This window comes from Cloeon dipterum, chromosome 4 (genome assembly GCF_949628265.1).
Source record: "Cloeon dipterum chromosome 4, ieCloDipt1.1, whole genome shotgun sequence".
Taxonomy (NCBI): domain Eukaryota; kingdom Metazoa; phylum Arthropoda; class Insecta; order Ephemeroptera; family Baetidae; genus Cloeon; species Cloeon dipterum.
The window spans coordinates 26,445,201-26,466,374 of NC_088789.1; the positions used below are offsets into that span (position 1 = coordinate 26,445,201).

The 21,174-nt window shown below is 43.4% G+C and overlaps 2 protein-coding genes across 3 annotated transcripts in view; one reads left to right on the forward strand and one right to left on the reverse strand.

Moving 5' to 3' along the window:
* Window positions 1-1,874, reverse strand: part of bon (bonus) — a 107,638-nt gene extending 105,764 nt beyond the window's left edge. Inside the window, exon 1 of the mRNA XM_065488672.1 lies at window positions 1,871-1,874. The gene's annotated coding sequence lies outside the window, so the exon portion shown is untranslated. The remainder of the gene's footprint in view (window positions 1-1,870) is intronic.
* Window positions 284-21,174, forward strand: part of LOC135942532 (Krueppel-like factor 6) — a 111,273-nt gene continuing 90,382 nt past the window's right edge. The window contains exon 1 of one of the 2 annotated variants that reach the window (XM_065488680.1): window positions 284-605. Coding sequence is in view for 1 of the 2 variants with exons in the window: in XM_065488681.1 (XP_065344753.1) it covers window positions 594-605 (12 nt within the window). In the remaining variant the exon portion in view is untranslated. The remainder of the gene's footprint in view (window positions 606-21,174) is intronic. The other variant, XM_065488681.1, reaches the window with a different exon arrangement.

The following is a 21,174-nucleotide window of genomic DNA, read 5'->3' on the forward strand; positions in this document are numbered from 1 at the left end:
CGCCGATGTGTTTTGTCGTAATTTTTGATAACAATAATTAGCCTGTTAGTTCAAGATAACTGCACAGAAGCAGAAATAGGGAACGAATTATGCTGCATAAACTCTCTTCCGCTGCAATCAGATGGCAGGAATGTCGCCCTTTCCCAACAAACGACCACAAGATAAGGAGTCATTCGCGTGAGCAGCTGGCGGAAAATAGAACAAGAAAGAGTGTGTGAGAGAGAGCATGAGAAAAAGAGCCCCGCCAGGGCTAGCCTAGGGTCCACAGGTACGTAGAGAAGAGCGGAGGAAGGAGCGACCACTCCTCCCGCGCCCCTCCCCTGGCTCTGCTGGCGCGAGTTGCTCTCTCCGCAGCCAGGCGGCTTAGTGCAGGTTCGCCCTTCGCACCTCGAACGTCTGTCTCGCTGCCGCTGCGTGGTGCCGCCGCCGCCGGACGCCGCGTCGATCAGCAGTGCGTTGGTTTGCCAGTGCCGCCCCCACCCGCCCCCACTGCCCCCCCGGTGCCCGCCGCGCCTGGACTCTAGTGCCGCCGCCGCCGTTCCGAACCCTCAGCGCCGCTCGTTCCGCACAGAACAGCTGACCCGTGCCATTTCATGGTATTTTTGGTGAGTGTTCCTTTTCGTTCATTATTTTCTTCCTGCGCCGCCGTCTGTGCAGGAAGCTTACTTATATGTATTATTTTCTCTCCGGCTCGCGCTGCTTATCGGCCGGCTCCTTCCTGCCGCGCGCCGCGGCGTTTGCCTCACTCGCTCGCTCGCTCGCTCGGCGGCGCACAATGTTTGGCGTTCGAGGAAAAATCGATTGATATTCCGCCGCCCCGCAGACTTGCTAGCTGCACGTGTCGATTAGTAATTCGCAGCTGCTTAGTTAGCCGTGATGCAAACGGTGTCAAGTGTGTGTGTTCTGCTCAGTTGGATCCTATTTCGTTCGGCACAACAGCAGCAGCACCCACCGTAATTTGCGAGGGCGACGCAAACATCGCTTTGCGGCCGCAGCGCAACAAGTAGTCGGTGCTTGACGGTTCACCTGCTTGCTTGCTCGCTCATTTCAACTGCAAATAATACGTTCGGTTCTGATTTTGTGCCGTCTGCAAGAGCTAATTAATTGTATCGCGGTACAGGATAAATGTATCTGGTAGCATTGCGGGAAAAGGGAAATATATTAATTGTTTGGAGATAACTTGTATTATCTTGCTCAAAATCATTGAAATTTAAATCTTAACAAGGAGACAGGGTTGCAAAAAACTTGTTAAAAAACCGTCAATTTTTACCAATTTCTTGCAGGCAATGTTTTCACCTTATTTTTCAATTATTTTCTTATTATTAGCTTATAACCTCGATTTGAAAAATTGTCAGAGATGAATTTTTGGAGAAATTGAGGCAGCATAATGGCAATATCAGTACAGTGGAGGAAATTTTGACCACTCCGACCGCAAATTTTAGATTTTTGCGGGAGAAAAATGGAATAAATCAATTTCTTGCAATTCTTGCGCAAGAAAATTGAGTGTTAAAAACCGTTAAAACCCAGTGGTGAAAAAAACAGGGTGGTAAGCAAATGCAACCCTGCAAGGAGAACATGCCTATTGACCCGAAAATTGTTTTTATCTTATTACCATCATACAGAGCTTAAAATAAGATGAATAAATGCAAAGGAAACCTCTCCGTTAGGGACGTTAAAATCTCGAATTTTGAAAACATTTTACGGGTGTCATTGAACATTTCTGTCTAGATTGACAATTTTTTCTGATTTAAACAAATAAAAATTTATTTATATTACAGGGGTACGAGTTTGGCTTTATAATTCATCTACTTTGAGTGATAGACCGAAAATATTTTCAAATATAGCGTGGATTTAGTGAAACATAAATAACAGGATCCGTTTTCTTCAGAAAGTAGTCATCTTTTATCAAATGCTATCGAACTGTAGTGTAAAACATCCTATTTTGTTGAATAATATTTGCGTTCCCCTTTTGAGAGATCGTTTTATCTGTTGAAATCCGACAAATCCCGAAAAATAGATGGAAGTATAGAGGTCAGGAACGGAAAAGCTATATAAGGACAAGTGGCATGCTATACTGGAGCCTCGGGGGTGGTGCTATTGAAATGTCTTCCAGCTTTGTATCTGACAATATTGTCCAATAATACACTTTCTGTGTAAATAAATAATGCAGCAAACCACACCGTGAACACTTCACAACAATGCTTCCGAGTTCATTCGTGTCAAAACAGCAGACCTTTTACTAAGTTGGAATGTTTATTTTTCTGGAAAACCCGACCATCCAAAGCTGTTTGCTCGCCTCGCGATTGAAATTCTGCTGGACAAATTAAATTAACTCTCGAACATGCTGGAAGCCCCGCACATGCTGGAAGCGCAAATTACACGGTTGTGCCCGTTTCGGGGAAAAGGGTTAATGATGCGGACCTGCTGGCACCGAGTAAAAACGAGTGATTCGCTGCTGAATGATTGCCCAGCCCGATATTTATTTGTCAGCAGGTGTTTTCTTGCACCTGACAGCGGCAGGAAAATTTTATTTACGCGCGAGAGGATGTGTGTGTATAAAAGCTCGCGCGGTAATGCATGAGGGCCATTACGCGCGCAGTCCTCCGACTGTCTTTTGCATTTTTGAGTACGCGCACGAGTAATGGTAAAATCTCGCTGACGAGAGAAAGAGAGACAGTTTCCCTGAACGCTGACGGGCCTCATTATTTCTCCCGAGATCGGAAGAGATTGTGAAGGGGATTTCATTGTTTCGGGGCCGGCCGAGAGCAGATGAAATTTATTTATCGGAATTCGCAGCGAAGCAGATGTGTCCCTTGTTGGCGGGAAACCGAACTCCGCGAATTTCTGCGAAGTGTGTACTTTTGTCAGCAGGAGAAAATTCAGAGGCGCGAGCGTTCGTTTCAAAACAGTTGTTGCTGGCATAAAACAACAAAGCGCGCGCGGCAGATAAAAATTTGTAAATGGAGTGTGACTTTTGTGTATATGCAGGATGAAGAATAATACAATTATCGCGGTATGGGGGAATGTTTCATTCTTTTCGGCTGGCTGCATGAAAAATAAATTATCGCCGTCATGCCCAGCAGAAAAGGATTTATACTACTTACACCGGCAAAAAGACAATGCGCGCGCTCAATTTGCCTCTTTTTCCTTGCTTTTGTGATTGGCCAGCCGAAATTGTTATTGCCTCTATCTGTTGTTGAGAGGCCACTTCTCAATTTGCGCGTGCTAAATCAAAATTATAATTATATACGTTTCGGGTTACGCGTCTATGCAAAAAAAAAAATAAATCTCTGAGAGTTGTCATAATTGATAACTACTCATGACTTCATTTTGAATGGAAGAAAAAATTGTGTCAGAGGCAATTTTCTGCTACTGGCATTTACTTTAAGCATTTAAAGATTTAATTATTTAATTCACTACTATGTGGAATTTGTCAAAATTTCAAAGAAATTCATATTATAAGTCTATTTCCAGAGGAGATCCGTAAAACTTTAAAATAAAAGGAACACTCTGGGAACAGTGGCAGCATCCTCGTTTAACAGATCCTTGTAACTCTTTCAACCTTTCTTAATTGCGCATTAGAAGCAAAAAAGTGACCTTGATCTCTCAATTAAGACTGCTATGGAGATAAAGAAATCCGAAAAGCATTTTGTTTCGGAAAACAAGCTAATGCGAGTTTAATAGCTACAGCAGAGAAGAATTAACACATTTCGCGCTTAGAAATCTGAGTAGATTGTTTGTAAAAGTGGCACTGGCCGCTGAGGAAAGCTCGTTTTTGCGTCCAGAATGAAATTGCTGCACAACGGCTAATATAATAACTTGCATCAACGGCGATAAATGGTGACGGACAGCAAAAAGTTGCTGATGCCTTTGATGAGGATCACACCGAGTGCGCGAGGTCATTCCTCCTCCTCCCAAATAAAACGCCAGCCGGGCCAACATCCTAAATTTTCACACGTCGCGCGAACGCTTTTTGCAGGAAATCCAAGCTCGTAAATTTGTGCCTCTAAGTGAGCTCGAATTAAGCAAATCAGTCGTTAGATAGGATTTTAACTATGACGCACTCTCGATAAACTCGAATTTATTGCGAAATCAAAAGCAATAGGGTTGCCCCCAATTTGAATACTTTTTTTGTGCCTCCTTTCTATACGTCCGCGTGTCTAATGATAAATATAAATCCAGTCACGACTCACAATCAGGAATCTGTAGCAATCGGCAGTTTTAAATTTTTGGAACCGATCGTTAGCGCTTTTAGAGATAAATGATCTATTCTGGGCAATTTCGTCGGATTTTGAATCCATTCTGTCATCAATTAAAAATCGTTGACCAACAACTGAATTCCTCCACTCAGTGTGATAAATTACGTTTGATGGGTATATGGTGGAAAAGTGTATAGTGGCCAGCCTGTCCGTTATACTTGGTATTGACGTTTATTAAGATGCAGAGACGGGAAGCAAGCGAGGAAAAAATTGAGAGGTGTGCTCGTGATTCATGGGTTGCGATCCCCATCAGCATTTTACATCCTGGGAACGCTAATTTGACTGGCCAAAAAGTGCTCATTATTTACACATTTGTGCCTTGTATAATTTGGAATACGAGCTAGGAAAGCGTTCAAGGAATCTAGGACTGTTATATGTCGGACGAAAACAGCGCTTTGCGTCGTAAAAAATGCATAAAGTTGGACAGAGAAATGTGACGATGACTGAACAGGAAAAACGGCTAATTTTGCACAAGGTGTAAATGGGATAATCTTCAAATTAGCACATGCAAAAAGTGTGCCTTTTTATGGGATCTTGTTTAGCAGCTAATTTCTGCCACTTCCACACTTTTGACACTGGTCAAAAGTGCAAAACTCTTTCTTGACATTTTAATTTGTGAGAGTGGAAAACAGCCGATCTGATCGCGCAAGTCAGAAGCGATTTTCACCACTTGTCAAAAAAGCGGCAATTGCGAAACATTATTGCGCCAAAACGTGAATAAATTACGGCGAGATATTAACACCTCTTGGATCGCAAGGTTGCAATTACACGGTGCGCAAGACGTTAATTACGTCTCGCGCCTCAAATTTGAATATTAAATCTGAGGCGTCAGGCGTAAATTGCGGCCTGCATCAGAGTTACATCTGCTCGCGGTGCTCTCGGCCGGCTTTGTGTGAACATTCTGGCGAGATGACAATGCAGTATGATAATAAGATTCTCTGCTGGCTGGCTGGTCGCCGAAGCCAAAGCAGCAGCAGCAGCAGCGGCAGCCGCAATTACAATTACACACCGCAGAAGCTGCTGGCTGGCCTGTTTTGTTCTTGCCGCCACGTGAGCCAATTTTCACCACGTCATTATTGGGCATTTCACACAAACTATCGAGTATAATACACACGCCGCGCGGTGCACGCTCTCACTGCCTCCTTTTTGCTTCTGTTCGCCCAGCTAAATAATTAATTATGATAAATTACTCGACCGAAAGGGTATTGTTGATCTAAAAACTTTTTACCTCGGCTATGGTAAATCTGTCAGCAGAAAGACTTTTTCTTTTTAAATTCACGTTATTTTACTCAACTCGAGCTTGAACAAATTAGGCTGCGCAAAGAATTGCTTAAACGAGGCGTGAAATTTTTATTAATATTCGCCTTTTCGTGGCGAAAGTGAGTGTCCAGTCTGAATTGCATTAAAATGACGTCAGTATTTCCTTTAATTGGGTTTATGTGGATCATAAAAGCCTCGTAATAAGGCTTCCAGAAATGCTAATAAGCTCATCACGATGACGCACAATTAAAATTTTTGTAGGTCGCTGCAAACTGCAAAAACGTTGAGGAGAATTTTCATTTGGTACCGTATAAGAATCAAACTTCGAGTTGTGTCACCTTGAGTTAAATCAGAACTTTCCAACAATTTGGGGCAAATAAAATTCTCTTTTTATCGTCTTTATCTTTGAATGTTGCGTCTTGAATTGCGCTGCGCGGTTCAGACCTAATTTTGCAGAAATATTCGAAATGAGCTCCGATTGAATGAGAAAAAAACGCCTGCAGCTGAGACAGGCCTGTTAAATTATTCTGTTTTAAAATGTGGAAGCAGCATATGGCACGCTTGAAAATCGAAATCGAGACGAGACAGCATTTTTGATGCAGGCATATATCACACTGTCAGCGCTTGATTGGCAGCTTTGGAAACGCTCTTTTTCTGCTCACCACGATGCATCTCTAATCAGCCGAATGAACGCATGTGATTTCTAATGGCCGCGGACAGGACGCAATCAATATTTATCGTTCTCGCTCATGTCAAACAAACGTAGGTATTTAGTTTTTATCTCGCCCCTGTATGGACTTGCTGCGGCTCGATCTAATAGAGAATAACATTTAGCCGCCAATGATTTCGTTTGAGAGCGGTGCAGTGACAAGTTCGGCGTTTTTCTCTCTTTCTCTCTGTCCGAGCGGCAGCTAATTAAACGTTGCTGTGCTGGAATGCCACTTTAATTAGCTTAATTGAAAAGTGTCTGAGTGTGCGTGGCCGTCGATATGAAAGAAATCGATCGGTCAGCAGCAGCTCAGCTCGGATCATTAATAAAACATGCTCCAGGTAGCACTTGCGCATTATTCACATTCGCCTCTCACGCGGCTTGGGCTTGAAAAATTGGCCCCGAACCGATTTCCTCTCGATCGGCACATGCGACGGACGGATGGACGGACGAACAGACGGCGAATCTGATAAATTCGAAGCACTCTCGGCACCTCCGGTTTGGCGGAATGAAGTGAGCTACCGCCATTAAACGCGCAGACTTGTTTGTGCTCTCCCTGAACGCCTCTTCACTTTTAGCCGCAATTAATAAATATATTTATCGATACATAAAACGTTGGCGGTGATAATAAATTTTATATGCGAGCAATCGATGTAGCATTTTATATAACACGAGCCACTTAAGCAACATAGAAGGCATAATTTATTCTATCACTTTCATATAAATGTGTATTTTAATTGAATTCTAAATGCCCTTTTAATTTTGCGCTCGCCAGATCAAAAGAGTGCTCGCTGTAAATAACGTTTGTGTACGGTTAGCCGACGCGACGACTTCCAGAATAGACTTAAACAGCTCTTGTATCTATATGTGTCGATTTGAATTTCATAGAGCTACTCGTGACGTCAATAGCTCCAGAACGTATTCTGTAGATTTCCATATTCCCTTCCCGCCGGCGAGAGCAACAATGTCTCTCAACATCTAGGACACAAAGTGGACAGGCTATTTTTCATATTTCGCGCCTTGCGTTTCTGCGGTCAAATAAGATTAATGATTTCAACTTTATAATATACATCTGGACTCGTCTATCTCAGATCAAATCTGTCAAAAAGCAATAATATGCAGCACATAGGCGCCAATCGAGAATTAATCAAGCCGGCTCCTCGAAGGTGCTGCCGGCCACGAATTCCCGCATCTCTAATTAATCGACACCCGAAGGAAGACAAAGTCGCATTCAAAAGTGTGTGTAGTGGTAATGCGGCGGCCAAAGACATTGTTTTAATGTATGCGTCGGGAATTGTGTTTCTGCTTTTTTTGTTATGCGTGCCGTGCCTCTGATCAGATACAATACTCTTTAGCAGCGGCGGCGGCGGCGGCAACGGCAGCCGAGATATAATAACAGAGTTTGTATGACACTGCGGGAAAGAAATATATAAATTATAATTGGACCTTGTCTCCATTAGTTTTATAAAACAGCCGGCGGCAGTAATCACGAAACATCGATCAGTTGTTATTGTGTATGATTGAAACCGTGCGCTTGGCCGCGTGCTGTGATTAATGCCGAACGCGAAAAGTCCTTCTCTTGGTCACTCGCCGCCCAAGGGGTGCCGATTCGCGCAGCGTTATGTATTATTTCTTCTTTCTCCTGCGCGCTCCCGATGAACACGTAAAACCGACAATGGAGCAGCGCAACTTTTATGGCTGTGTGAGAAACGAAAAGGAATTCGAGTTGGGCCCAATTTCCATTGAAAAGAGACGTAAAACGACCGTTAAAAGGTTAAATACTGGAGCATTTTGGCAGAATGCTTTTAACACAATATAAAATGAACCTTGTACCTTACGCCGTAAATTTACTCCGGCCAGCCGTGAAAATTCTTTGAAATATATCAGCTTTAAATTCTCTCGTTTCAATTGTGCATACTTATTATGACTTTTATAAGGCGTGCATAATATGCAGCTATAATTTAACAACCAAATAATTTGTTGTATTGCCTATGGGGCTCTTGGTAAGAGGTTTTGCAATGATCCACACGGTATTATTTGTATAAGTCTGACTTTTTTTTGTGTACAATTGCTCGTAAAATTCTCCCTTTGCTGAAGCAACGATCGGGAATTTCCATGGAAACTGGAAAGATGGACAAAGGAGTACAGGAATGCGTTGATTGTTTTTAGCCGAGCTTGTTACTTTACATCAAGAAAGCGACAGTTTCGAAGCACGTCACATGAGAGACTGGCATTCTACACTATCTACCCTGAGGGCAGGACGGCCCTGACGCCAGCTCGGAAATCATTTGGAGCCGGTACAGCACACACGGTGTGGTTGTGGTGTGTGCGCTGCGGAGAGATAACGATCTCTGATATTACTATACTTTTCTTCCAAGTGCATACGCGCCGGCCGTGACAATAAATTTTTATTGGATTCGCCATATTGCCGGCTTATAACATACATAATGCATGCAAGTAGTAGTGGCTAGCACTTAATTGGCGTTTAAAGGGCTGCGAACACGCACCGCAGTCTCATTAGGCCGCGAAAGACACAGAGAGGGAATTCGCTTTTTAACTACTGCATGCAGCTCGTTTTGTAATTACATACGTGCAGCTAGCTCGCTCACAGAAAACACATCGAGCACTTGTTGGCACTGGTCGGCCGCCTCTGTAAATCACTTTCTTGCTTCGCTCTCCTTGCAAATAAATGCTTTTGCAAATAGACAAGGGCTCTGCCTGCATTTTATGTGCCCTGCGCGCGACATGTAATAAAAGAGCGGGGACCAAAGATTTCTCTCCGCGTGTACCCGTTTGCTCTCGCGCGTGTACAGATTGCCTAAGTTGGACCTTTTCAGTTGCTATATTACCAACGATCTAAGAAATTAAATTTTTTAAATGTTTGCCGGGTGAAACGCAAGCGTGTAACGAGAAAACATAAATAAGTCCCAAACAATGAAAATGAGAATAAATCGCAGTCATTCCGATCACGTTGCTTTGGGGAAAATCCGCTAGAAACAATAAACTCTGTGCTTATTTTCTCTCGAAATAGCAATAAGCACTAGTCCAAAACGAGAGAGCAAAGCGTTTCAGTGGCTGTTACCACGAGGAAAGCCTCGTGCATTCGTTCACGTTTTTGGCACGTTCTTTTCGCTAGAAATCCGCGGCAGCGGCGGCAACAAAAAGTCGTTTTGACACAAATGTCGCCCGCGCTTGCTCTAATCGCGATCGTTTTGATCCATTTGGCCACGAGCCGGTCGAGAAGAGCAACGCCGCGCCGCGCAGCAACTCGCGAGTCATGCTTTGGCGATGATGCGTGATGGGTTTGTCACCTCTCGCGGGCACCATCCATTCCGCTCCGATCGCCTTCCGTGCTTCATTAATTTGTAATCCCCGCAGGAGAGCACTACGAGCACCTGCCCTGCTCGCCGCTCGGCTCACTCGCCTGCCAGAAGCCCGTAAAATTTATGGTTTTCACTGCGGACATTTGGGTGCTGTAAAAGCTATCAAGACTAGAAGTTGGAGACAGACGGCCCACAAATCGGTGATTTGGTGTGTTGTGCGTTTGTTAAGAGATCATGACTGGTCATTCTCATAAAAAGCACAACTAATGCATTGGTATTAACGACAATTTGACGAGAAAAGGCAACAGGGCGAGCGCAGACCGATAAAACATCCCAAAGTCGTTTGAAATCATTCAGTACCAATAATTCTAATAAAGGAAAATAGAGGTTGAGGCTCAAATAGTCCCAGTCATCAAAAGTTGCTTTCTTTGAGACGCAAACCACAACAAACAATTTCGAATAATAGATAGATATAGATTTAGCCTGACATACAAACAAAAAGGCCTAGTTATTAGCATTCATTTGGCCTCAGAGCGTGTTATATAATTGTCTACGGCAGCCAACATTTTTTGGCATGTTTCACGGCTGTTGTGTAAGTTTGAACACGGCGAGAAGTGCATTAGAAATCTCGTAGCGTGTCAAGCACATGCACTAGCGAATAACATGGTATACACACGCACGCGTGAATTCCAATTAAAGTAACACCACTCGCGAATGTGAAATGAGGTGAAAGATAGACACAAGGACCTCGTCGATCAACCTAACCTCAGGTTGACGTCTTCTGACATTTAACGCTATATATATAGAGAGAGATGCTGATTGCTATTGAAATCAGCTGGAGCTCCGTGAAAAGGAAAAATAAATCTCGCGAGTGTGCGTGCGTCTTTTTTGCATCGTTGGGGGCGAGGTCTGGCTTGGTATATATAAAACAGCCTGTCATAATCTCTCACGGCCTCGTGGCACCCAATCACACCAGAAATTATCCACGGCACTCAAATTATCTGCACCAAAACTGGCGTTGTCTATTGTCTCTCTATTATAAGCAATCTAGCCCGATGATTAATGACGCGTCTCCAATACATATTGCATTTGTTTCATCCGCGAGATCTCAATTAATTTCACGGCAAAACAAACTGCAAATTGGGACGAGCGGCCCTTTCCCCGTCCCCGTATGGAGCGCGCGTGTGTATGTTTGTTGCCAGCCGGACTGATGATGAATATGGAGAGTCACGTGCGGTGTTGCAGAATATTTATTAAAGCAAGCAAAGGAAGCCCCGCCAGAAAATGTTGCTGTCGGCTCTAACCTCTAAAACCTCCACCCACTCGGCGTTTGTGCTGTTATCAGCTTCCTCGAATAACCCACACACGGAGAGTCAGCCGAAGACAAACGCGCCGAGGGTGGTTCGAGCTCTTGTCTTTTCTTTTCAAGCTCGAATGCAAATCAGCGCTCATAAAGTAGCGAGTGTTATTTTCGATCCGCTCTCCGCAGCGGTGAACGGTTACCACACGCATAGTTTGGCACGGGAATCGGTCGTAATTCAATGCAGCAGCGACGAGAATTGAAATTTGATACTGTACGAGAGAAAGAAATTTTCTTCGGTGGTAATTATGATTTATGCTCTATAGTGAAATACAAGTGGAAAACGGCGTAAATCTCGCTTTATGGGACAGATGTGCGTTCCTCTTCGGTAATTTATCGTGAAAACAAATGGTTGGAATGCGCCTAGTTCACCTTGCTGCCACCCGCGGCGCCACCTGATCTGCCGCAGATCTCCAATCGGTCATTCAGAATTTTTTGAGATTTTACGACTTTCCTCACGCATCCTGGTTGACAAAAGATGCAAACTTTACGAAACTGAAGCACTGCTCGCGGCTCGGCGGATGTGTGTGTGTGTTTCGTGCCATTGGGAGTGGAATTCGAGCCTTATCAATTACACAGAGGACAAGCGCGCGGTTATTTAAACAAGAGCTGCCGTGCGTTTCCAGCGTGTGTGTGTGTGTTTAATTTATTTTTCTACACTGATACGAATCGCGTTTATAAATTATGTTCTGTTGGGAGTGGATTCAATTTCGCCCGTGTTGCACTCGGTGTAATTTATACGATCGGCTCGGGCTTGTTTCCAATTTAATTTATTGATTTGATGAAAATATGAGCCTGGTTCTCTTTTTGCTGTCCGGCTTTTGGAATTCCACTCCTCCTCTTTGTTTTTTTTTGCTCTTCTCTCCGCGAGAGCAGCAGAAGAGTCGGTGCTGAAAACTTGATTCCTTTTGTAGCAGCTATTGTATAAAAACGGCGCGCCAACGTTTGGAGACCGTGACTCACTTTTTATTTTATTTTCCTTGGGAATAAGAAACTGCTCATCTGCTTTGCAACCGCGCCCTTTCTGCCTCTTTTGATCCGTTCTCTGGGAACGAGAATAAAAATTCGCTTTTTATGCTCACGACCGGCAAGTGAATAATCGCCTCTGACCATTAGAGAGCAGTGAGTTGGACGTTTCCATTGAAATTGGCCCAAATTGCAGGCTCAATGTAGAGTCTTTTTAAGATTAAAGTCGAGTGCTAACACACGTCTCGCGGTTTTACACTCGCGGCACTTAAAATTGGCGTAAAAAATGAAAACCAATAGTGTGGAGCGTGCGTGGTGGTCAATCGGTTTGCTCTGGAATAAAAACGCAATAAAACGGCAGTAACTTCATTACGACTTGTAAACGCAAACACCGCCTTACACGTGTTGCGACTACTGGAATTGAGCCCTTGAAATGTGTATAATTTTTCTGGCCTTCAACGCCGGACCGAAATCACACTTTCATCGCAGTGCAAATGTTTACGGCAGACTTGTATAATAGAAGCTGTCAGAATATATAATAAAAGGACAATATTCAGCTGAATATATATACGTTTCTTTTCGTGAGGTGACCATCGCGCAATAATATCTTTTATGCCTGGATGTGAGAACATGCACGGCTGGCTCGCAGCTTTTTATGAAACACCTTGATCACGAAAAAACAAATGGCTGGAGGAGAAATCTGCGAAAATATCGTTTACTTTAGCAAAATATTAGCATTTACAATAGAGTAAATTACTTGCTAATTTACAGTGAGATTCCAATCTGCGGGCAGGGGAATATTTTTTGAGCGGATTCACTGGGAATGCCGTTCGTATATAAAACAAAGGCTGGCTGCTTCATGCAATCAGCGCAAACTCGTCAAAATTTATGCGGCTTAATAGTGGTAGTGTGCGCGGCGCTGGAGATTATCTAGAGGAAAGCGGGTGTAAATTCCTGATGCCATCAATTTTCACAGTGCAGTGTGAGAGAGAGCAAAGAAAGAGTACCGCACAGAAAATTGCTCTTTTGGTGGTCCAAAGTAAATAAATAAATATTGAAGCACTCAATAAAGTGATGAACTGGAGCGAGAGTGCCGATAGCAATATTACCGCTCACGCCAACTCAAACAATAATTTTCAGGTGTCGGTCATACACAGCACAATAAATTTTCCCACACATTTTAGCCGGCCGCCGTCTCGACAATGGCTCGGCAAATTCGCGATAAATAATCTCTCGCCGGCCACCGCCAGATCAATCTGGAGCGATGACTGGTCGAAAGGACTGATTTATCAGTAGCACGAACAGAAATTGTGTGTGTGAGTTACATGCAGTACACATACAAGCACTCGTGGGTGTTTCACGAGCGGCGATTTCGGACAAGAATCGCAGTGTTTACAGCAAAATTGAGGTGAGCTGAATGAAGAACAAAAGTTTGGTGTGGGAGAAAATAATTTTACCTGCTGGAATTCGAAGGGCAAAGTCACTGTAGAGTAGATTGAACAGTTTTGTGTTGAATTTTACAAAAAGTAATAGAAACGCTCCCATTCGATCACTCGGAAATAAAATGAAACAAAAAGGTTCCCTACAGTGCAGGACTGTCACCATGCTTTAAAATAATTGTCCCTCTGTTTGTTCTGGTATATTTTTTGCAACCTCATAGCAGTTAATTAATTAGTAATTTAAAAATGGTAACAATTGTGTAATTTAGGGGGCCTTAATCCTATAAAATAAAAGATCGTGCTAGAGAGCTTTATACAGACAGACCTTTTCAAAATCATTAAAAAGAATCTTTGAGAAAATTATTGTTTGACTTCCCACGCTTGACCTAACACTTAAGATCTCTAATCGTTTTTTGATTCTTTTTAGTTCTAAATCATTTTTCAAGCCTGTAAAATTAACCTCAAGAAATCCAATTTCTTTTGGGTTACTAATAAAATGTCCTAATTTTCCTCATCAGCTATTTTTTTTAAATAAATTTGATCTTCATGAATGAATTCATTTAAAACTTATTTTTGATCTAGAGTAGTATAAAAATAGGTTGCAAACACGAACCATAAATTTCTCTTGTCGTGCAGCAAACAGAGTGAGCATGAGCTTCTGACTGCGGAGACGACCGCAAGCCAATTATTCCCAATACGCCACTCTGGTGCTTCTTTTCTCGCGAAACGGAAGTCGCACATTTTTAACGGCCTAGATCGGCGAGTGAACCGAGTGCGAAGTGTGGGTGCTGGCGCAAATTGCTTTTTGGCCCCGAATCGAGTGCAAATCAAACAAATTAAGTGCGCGCACCGCGCTCATTGAGCCGAGTCCCGTTATATAGAGACGCTTATTGCGCTTCGGACGTGGTCACTGCTAATGACGACGCACACGACATATGGGAATGACTTTTGAGTGCGAGAGAGAAAGATAATTAGCACGCGCACCATATGCAGCACACATTCTTCGCACCGTTAACATCGGCCGACGCTCTGACTGACCGACGAATCTTCTTTTCTTCGCTGCCTCTGATGCGTGTTGTATGCTTCTCTGCTCATTTTCTCGTTGACGACTTTGTTGCACACGCCTTTCCACTCCGCGGCGGACGATCGAGTTGCACCTTTAATTAACGCCCCGACGGCTGGTGATTAATTAATTTCGCGCCACTTGTTGCTTAAAAGGTACTTAGGGGAACATAAAGAAAGTCGTGTCAATGGGAAATTTCGCAGTGCCCAATGAAATTAGAAAGGTTGACCGATGGAAATGAATCTGCGACTGTGCCACTCGTTTATTTTCTCTCATTAGAACAGGCCACAGATGAATTTAAACCAATGTCAATATTCGGTTTTTAACTTATAAATTTGGTGCATCACCTGACATTCAAAGAGGGAATGAAGAGGATTCAATTTTATAATTAAAATACAGGTTGTTCAGTCAGTTCAAGGTCAACGACAGCATGAAACCAGACACCATATCTCGGGTCAAATCAAAATTTCTTGTTTAATAGGTCGCTGCAGAGGTTAAGCAAAAATGCAGCTTTCTCCCCTCTTCGCGGCAATTTCCAGCCGAAGAAAAATTGTTTTCCACCGAGGTTGGCGAACGGATCGACCGTCGTCGCTCTCAATCCGTCCGTATTTGCTTGAATAATTCGCCAACGTCAATATCATCATCCATAATTATAGCAGGCACACGTTTACTACCACTGACACCATTGATATATCGCTATTTTTGCACTTGGCGAAGGAGCAGTTAGCCGGTAGTGGCTGTGTTGTGCTGCATTATTTGTGTGTGTGCAGCCGTCAAGGCGGAAAATCGAAAGTAAAAAGTACACAGTGTCCCTCGGCGTGTCAGAGAGAAACTGCAGCACTCGGCGTTCTTTTTGCACCACGCGGATTAATGGCCGCGCTGAAATGACTTATGACTGCGCGGCTATTCGCCGATGGGTGTGCATAATTTACGCGTGGCAGACAATAAAAGATGCATTATATTGTGTGTCGGGTTTTAACAGTAAGACACCTGACCCAATTGGACGGACAATTAGCGAAATGGAAATGCGAAGAGCGATAACGGTCCTGCGCACAGCCGACGGTAGCTGATGCACAGCTTTCGTTCGTAATTTATCATCAGATTGGCGGGCCATATGGCCTTCCAAAGAAAAATATATTCATGCAGAGTAATGGCGTGGAAAAATTGACTCGGTTTCGGATGCTGGGAAAGGAGGCCTCTCTCTTATTCTTTATCTCTCTCTCTTGATTATGGCGCTTGTGGCTCCGTGTGGGAGCCTAATTTGAGAATTATTTCCGCGGCAATGCCACTTCTGTGCTCATCCTGCGTCAGGAAACGACAAGTAATTTCGGTTAATTGGAGATCAGATTGCTGCTCAACTTGAGAAAGTGACGTAAAAATTAATTGGAAGTGGTAAAAAAGCAGTAAAAAAGTTTTTTCAGAGAAATATATATACACTCCACCAGAATTTTTCTTCTGTACCCGGCGTATTGACGCACATCTTCTCTCACTCGTGACTTTACTTAAATTTGGGTACAAGCCGACCTGAAATCACATTAGTGCAGTCATTTTGTGCTTGGACTAGAGACCTTAAACAGAGATAAGCGCTCTAAGAAAAGTCACCGAATGTATTTTTCCTCCCATAAGAACCACACATATCAAAATGTCTCTCCTTGATCTGCTACCGATGTGCGTGCAAATGATTATTTTGTGTCTATTTGCAGCTAAAGAGTTGATCTGTTGATTGATAATTAATTGCAGAAACACATTAAAAGGTTCGTGCGACGCGCAGATATGGCGTCCGGTGGAGTATGGCGCGAAAAAACGGTCACGTGAAAATGTGCGAAAAGAACCAAGTTTCCGTCAAAATTGTGACATAATTTGCATTACTTGTACTTATTGTGTCTTTCAGATCGTAAAAACAAACTCTTGAAACTCGTACGGGAATCCAAAGAGAGCTTTTTGTTTCCCACATTCACACGCCATCTTGGATCTGCGCAGTGCGAACCAATTTTATCGCACATCTGGACCCCGCTGGTTTAACCCGATTTAATTGCTAGTGAAAGCGACCAAATCGGAGACAGCAGCAAAGGATCTGCACGGAAAACCCAAAACGCTGATTGGCTGACGCAACATGTGACGTGAATTGCGCAGGAGCTTCCAACATGCGCATTTGCGTCGCCAATCAGCGTTGAGGGTTTTCGTGTGCAGAGCCTATATTTCTGTCTCCGATTTTAGTGTTTTCCCTCGGTTTAAATATTTGTTAAATATATTTCTGCGATTATAAATCGATAGACAAACTCTTTAGCCGCAAGTTGAGGCCAAACAATCGGCTGCACGCGCATTGAACAAGGAGCAATATACAAGGTGACTTTTCTGAGATCGCTTATCTCCGTTTAAGGTGTCTAGTCTAGACAAAGCTTGGACATATATTCAAATCCAACTTTGCAACTTTAAGCAAAGCGTTCTCGTGACGCAGGCAGATGGAAATTGCTATGTTTTGATCTCAATTATATGCATATGGCACGGAGAGTGCACGCAAGAGGATGGCGAAGAAGAGAAAGAAAGGCGCCGGCCGGTGTTTTACCCGAACCTGACGGCATGCATCAGGTGGCATGGACAATGGCCGCAGTGACGTGGCACGCACACCGAATCCTCATTCAAAAGCAGAATAATTACAGTCCAGTCAGACGGCCGGCCAGTGTGCATTTTACACACAAACGCCTGGGCGGTTCTCTGTTATTTTTTCTTCTGCGTCGCGAGGAAGCGTTGACCTGGCTCAGGGAGAAGAAGATGGGATCTGAAAGGAAAAGAGAAGCCAAACCGTACTTCCGGTGCCACCCTTCTTGATATATTGCCCGAGAAGGAGAGTGTGTGCACGGCGCGAAAACATTCTCCTTGGCACATTTTCGGCGGCGCGTTGATTTGATAAGGGCTACACCCTCCGATTTACACGCCCAGAGCCAACCTTTGCTACGCCCTTGGAGCAACACCCTTGACAGCAATTTCGGCTGCTCGCTCGCTTCCACTAATTGTTTCCAATGCGAGAGTCGGATGAGCCAGCACGTTTCAACAGCCATTAACTTTTGACCCCGACTTGCAGGTGATTCGAGACATTCTTCCGGGTCTGCAGCTTGAATTCCAGCCTCAAATTTTGATGGGAACAAACAGATTCGAAAAATCGGTAGATTAATTAAATTGTTTAACATGCTTTAATTAAGTTCAGGTCAAAAAAGGATTTACATTTTTCGGTGGTTCTCAGGGAAAGAAAATTATTCAGACCAATGCCACCGTTTGGCAATTTATGGCCAGGAGACAATGCGCTGGACGAGCAGAAAATAATACGGAACGGTTTTGCGGTGCTGATAAAACGCCCGGCCGGCATCATCTCATAATCTGGTCACAGATAACCAGGGCTATTAATCTTGTCTCTCCGAAGAGATCAAACGCCGGTGTGCATGTTGTTGTTGTCGAGCAGAAATATACGCACGCACTTCATAGATAAAAACGGGAGGAACAACTTTTTGCCGATTTTCAACATTGCGCAGCACGCCGCGCTCCGCTTGTATTCAGCTGTAATTTCGCTTGTTATTGTGTAACAGGAACAACAAGAAAAGCCGCGTATAATTTCATCGGTGCCGAGAGAAAAGACAGACTGGGAAATAAATTCAATGACAGATTTAAAAGCTCTCTCTCTCTCTCTCGAGAGTGACTTTTGAGTGATTTTTGTTCTCAAAAGCTCAGACCGGTCGAGACAAATTGATTTGACTTTGTCTGCCGCTGCTGCGTGTGTGTCTCGCCAGATGCATCTTCTGGAAATTGGCGACCGATTTTTTTCCGAGAACGGATCCCCAAGCCGTGGAAATAAAATCACACGGCGGCCGGTGCCCTATTAAATGAGCCTTTTATGAGTGATGATGCCCCGCAGATAAAGGAGCAGAATATTATTACGGCGGAGGAGAGGCGGCTGAACAGAGAAAAACGAGGTGGCTCTTTTTCAGGGTGTGGCAGCCTCAAATTATTTGTGGTTTACTATCGCTGCGGCTGTTGCCTTTTTCCTGTGTGTGTGCCCGAGCACAAAAACAACGCTGCTGCGCATTACAATTGCTAATTCGCGCTTAATGTGCTCTAAACAATTGCCTGTTGATTTTTTACGTCTGTGGGCGCCCAATTTGACGCATAAATTGAATCCACACACGAATGCGTGTCTTCGGCTGTTTACATAATCGCATTCAAATTGGAGGAGAATATTGTTTATTGAAATCAGGCGTGTTAGCAATTCATGAAGGCAGCGATCGAAAGTACGATAGGAAGCGAGGAACATTATATATGCTTGTTTCCTCGTTTTCGGTGGTCGGCGCGGCACACGAGGAAAATTAAATCTAATTAGAACATGCGAGTGCGGTATATACGTGCGCACGCACTCTTTCGTTAATGATGTGTCTAATTATAACACGTATTTTGACGGCGACTCAATCAACTTGAAGGCTGTGCTTCACCTGAAACAGAAATCACATCCCACGACGGGCGGGAGAGCCACAATTAGACCTTCGCAAAAAGCTGTGTATACCCTTGGTGTAATTTCTGCCGATCCTAACGAGATATTTGCGCTCGGAATTAAATTGTGTGCGAAAATATAGAGTATCACACGAGACGAGTTTTTCTCCTGGTCAATTACGGTTAATCACGAATTTATTACATTTATTACACTTGTACATTTAATAACTGGCTTCAATGTGCGCACATCAAACAACTTTCAAGCTGCCTGCTGAAAATAACGCCTTTTTTAATATGCGATGTGCATGCTTTGCCGCATTTAAATTTTAATCGGTTGAATGAAAGGTACTGCCCTGTCAATTATTTTGGGAGTCGCGTGCAAGTTAGCATTTCCAAAAAATAACGAGTGTAATAAGATTATAAATTATACAAACGGATCTGAACGATTTGCAGATTGTAATAATTGTGTATTATTTCCTTAAAATATTCATAGCAGAGAGAATTTAAAATTTATACAATTTAGAGTTCCTAATCGTTTTACTTTTAAACGCCTCAAATTTAGACATTTAAAAAACCTCGCATGAAAATTAATTACCCAGTATGGTGCCCAATTAATTGCTCAATTTACCGGCAATATTTTGTGATTAACCTTTTGTTGTGCGGCACACTCGCTCCCTCCCTCTGTCTGTCGATTAATGTGCGCCTCGCGCGATTTCTTTTACGCAGACATTTGTAATTAAAGCTCAATTAATCACACAACGGCCGCAATTAACCTTGGTCTCTCTTTCCTCTTTATTAAGCTAAGCTGTTGGCTGCTGCGAGGAATTAAATCCCCTCGCAGATGTGCGAGAGTGTGTTTATATATACGAGCATTTTCAAAACCGTATTTGATGAAATGCTCTCATGACGCTGCACCAGACGATGAATTACTTTTCACGTTCACGCAGGGAAATGAAAAGGCGAATTCACTTGAAATGCTTTTCCATCTCACTACTCCCTCTCGAGAAAGAGAAAAAGGATGATCAGACGAGAATAACTCGCTGTCGTATTAATTAATATCAACGTTTAACCTTATTTCAAACAACGTGGCGGCGTGCTGCTCGTTTAATTGAATATAAGAAGGAATTATCAGCAGCGTGGTTAACGTGCAAAATGATTAAGTGGGAACGTTGCTGTTTATTTTCATCGTATGCCAGGGTAAGAGCCGCCGCCGCCGCCGCCGCTTAGCGCACAGACTGTTTTATTGCTCAATTCGGATTCGCCTCGAGTTTTCAGCTAGGAAAATGAGATTGCCGCCTGCGTGGAAAAGAACTAGATTGCTGTTTGTAAATTACGAAGCTAACGAGCTAAATTAATTACACGTCAGAGTTCACAGAAGCAGAGTGAGCTGTTTTCTTTGAAAATTTGCTCTCGTTGGCTCGTGTTGTGCAGTCTCATAACAGGCTTTAATTTAATTTGAAAGCGAGCATGCTCGCCACTTTATGGTTTAATTACTCTTTTTATTGCGTCACCGTTTAGAGAAAAATTATTCCGCGGTGGAAAATTAAACAAAAATAGTTTACAGCGTCGGCAAAAAATAAATGAGCAGCAAAAAATGTTAATTTTAATTGGAATCGAATATTGATTTTGTCCTTTTGTTTCACTAAATGCAGAAGGACGCTGTCTACTAAGTCTGATGCCGAGAAAAGATTATTGTCGATCGACTCGGGCGTCAGCACTGATTGAATGCAATTGAAATGGGAATGAATGAGATGCAAAAACGCTAGTCCGCCTCACAAGTCGCGTCTGATCGCTGGTGTGCCGAGGTGTCGCTTCCGAGAAGCCAACAAACGAAATCAATTTGGAATTAATTGTTGCGTCCCTACGTCGTGCTGGCTGAGGCAGACAGGCAGCACCAGCACTTACTCCGAACACTCAATTAACGTCATTGAATTTTAATTATCGCGCGAGTAGGTGCACAATGGGGGCAGCAAAAATATAATTAGCCGTTGTATTGCGCGAGCGGCCGCCGATTCTCGGAATCGCCTTCGCTCATAGTGCTTTTGGCCTCTGCTGCTGCTGCTGCTGCTGCGTGAATGAAATTGAACAATTTGTTCCTTCACTCACCGCGCGCCGGAGATAATGGAGAGTGCAATTCAATAGAGAAATAATTCACATACATATTGTTTGACGAGCTCATTTAAATTGGATCAAGTTATCAAAACGAAGGCCGGTCGCCCTCGTTCGTTCGAAGGGAAATAATGCATTCCAACAACGCCAGTGTTTGGAAACATTTCCTTCTCATTCTGAGCGATTTCGTCAATGTTGTCCTTTTTGTGT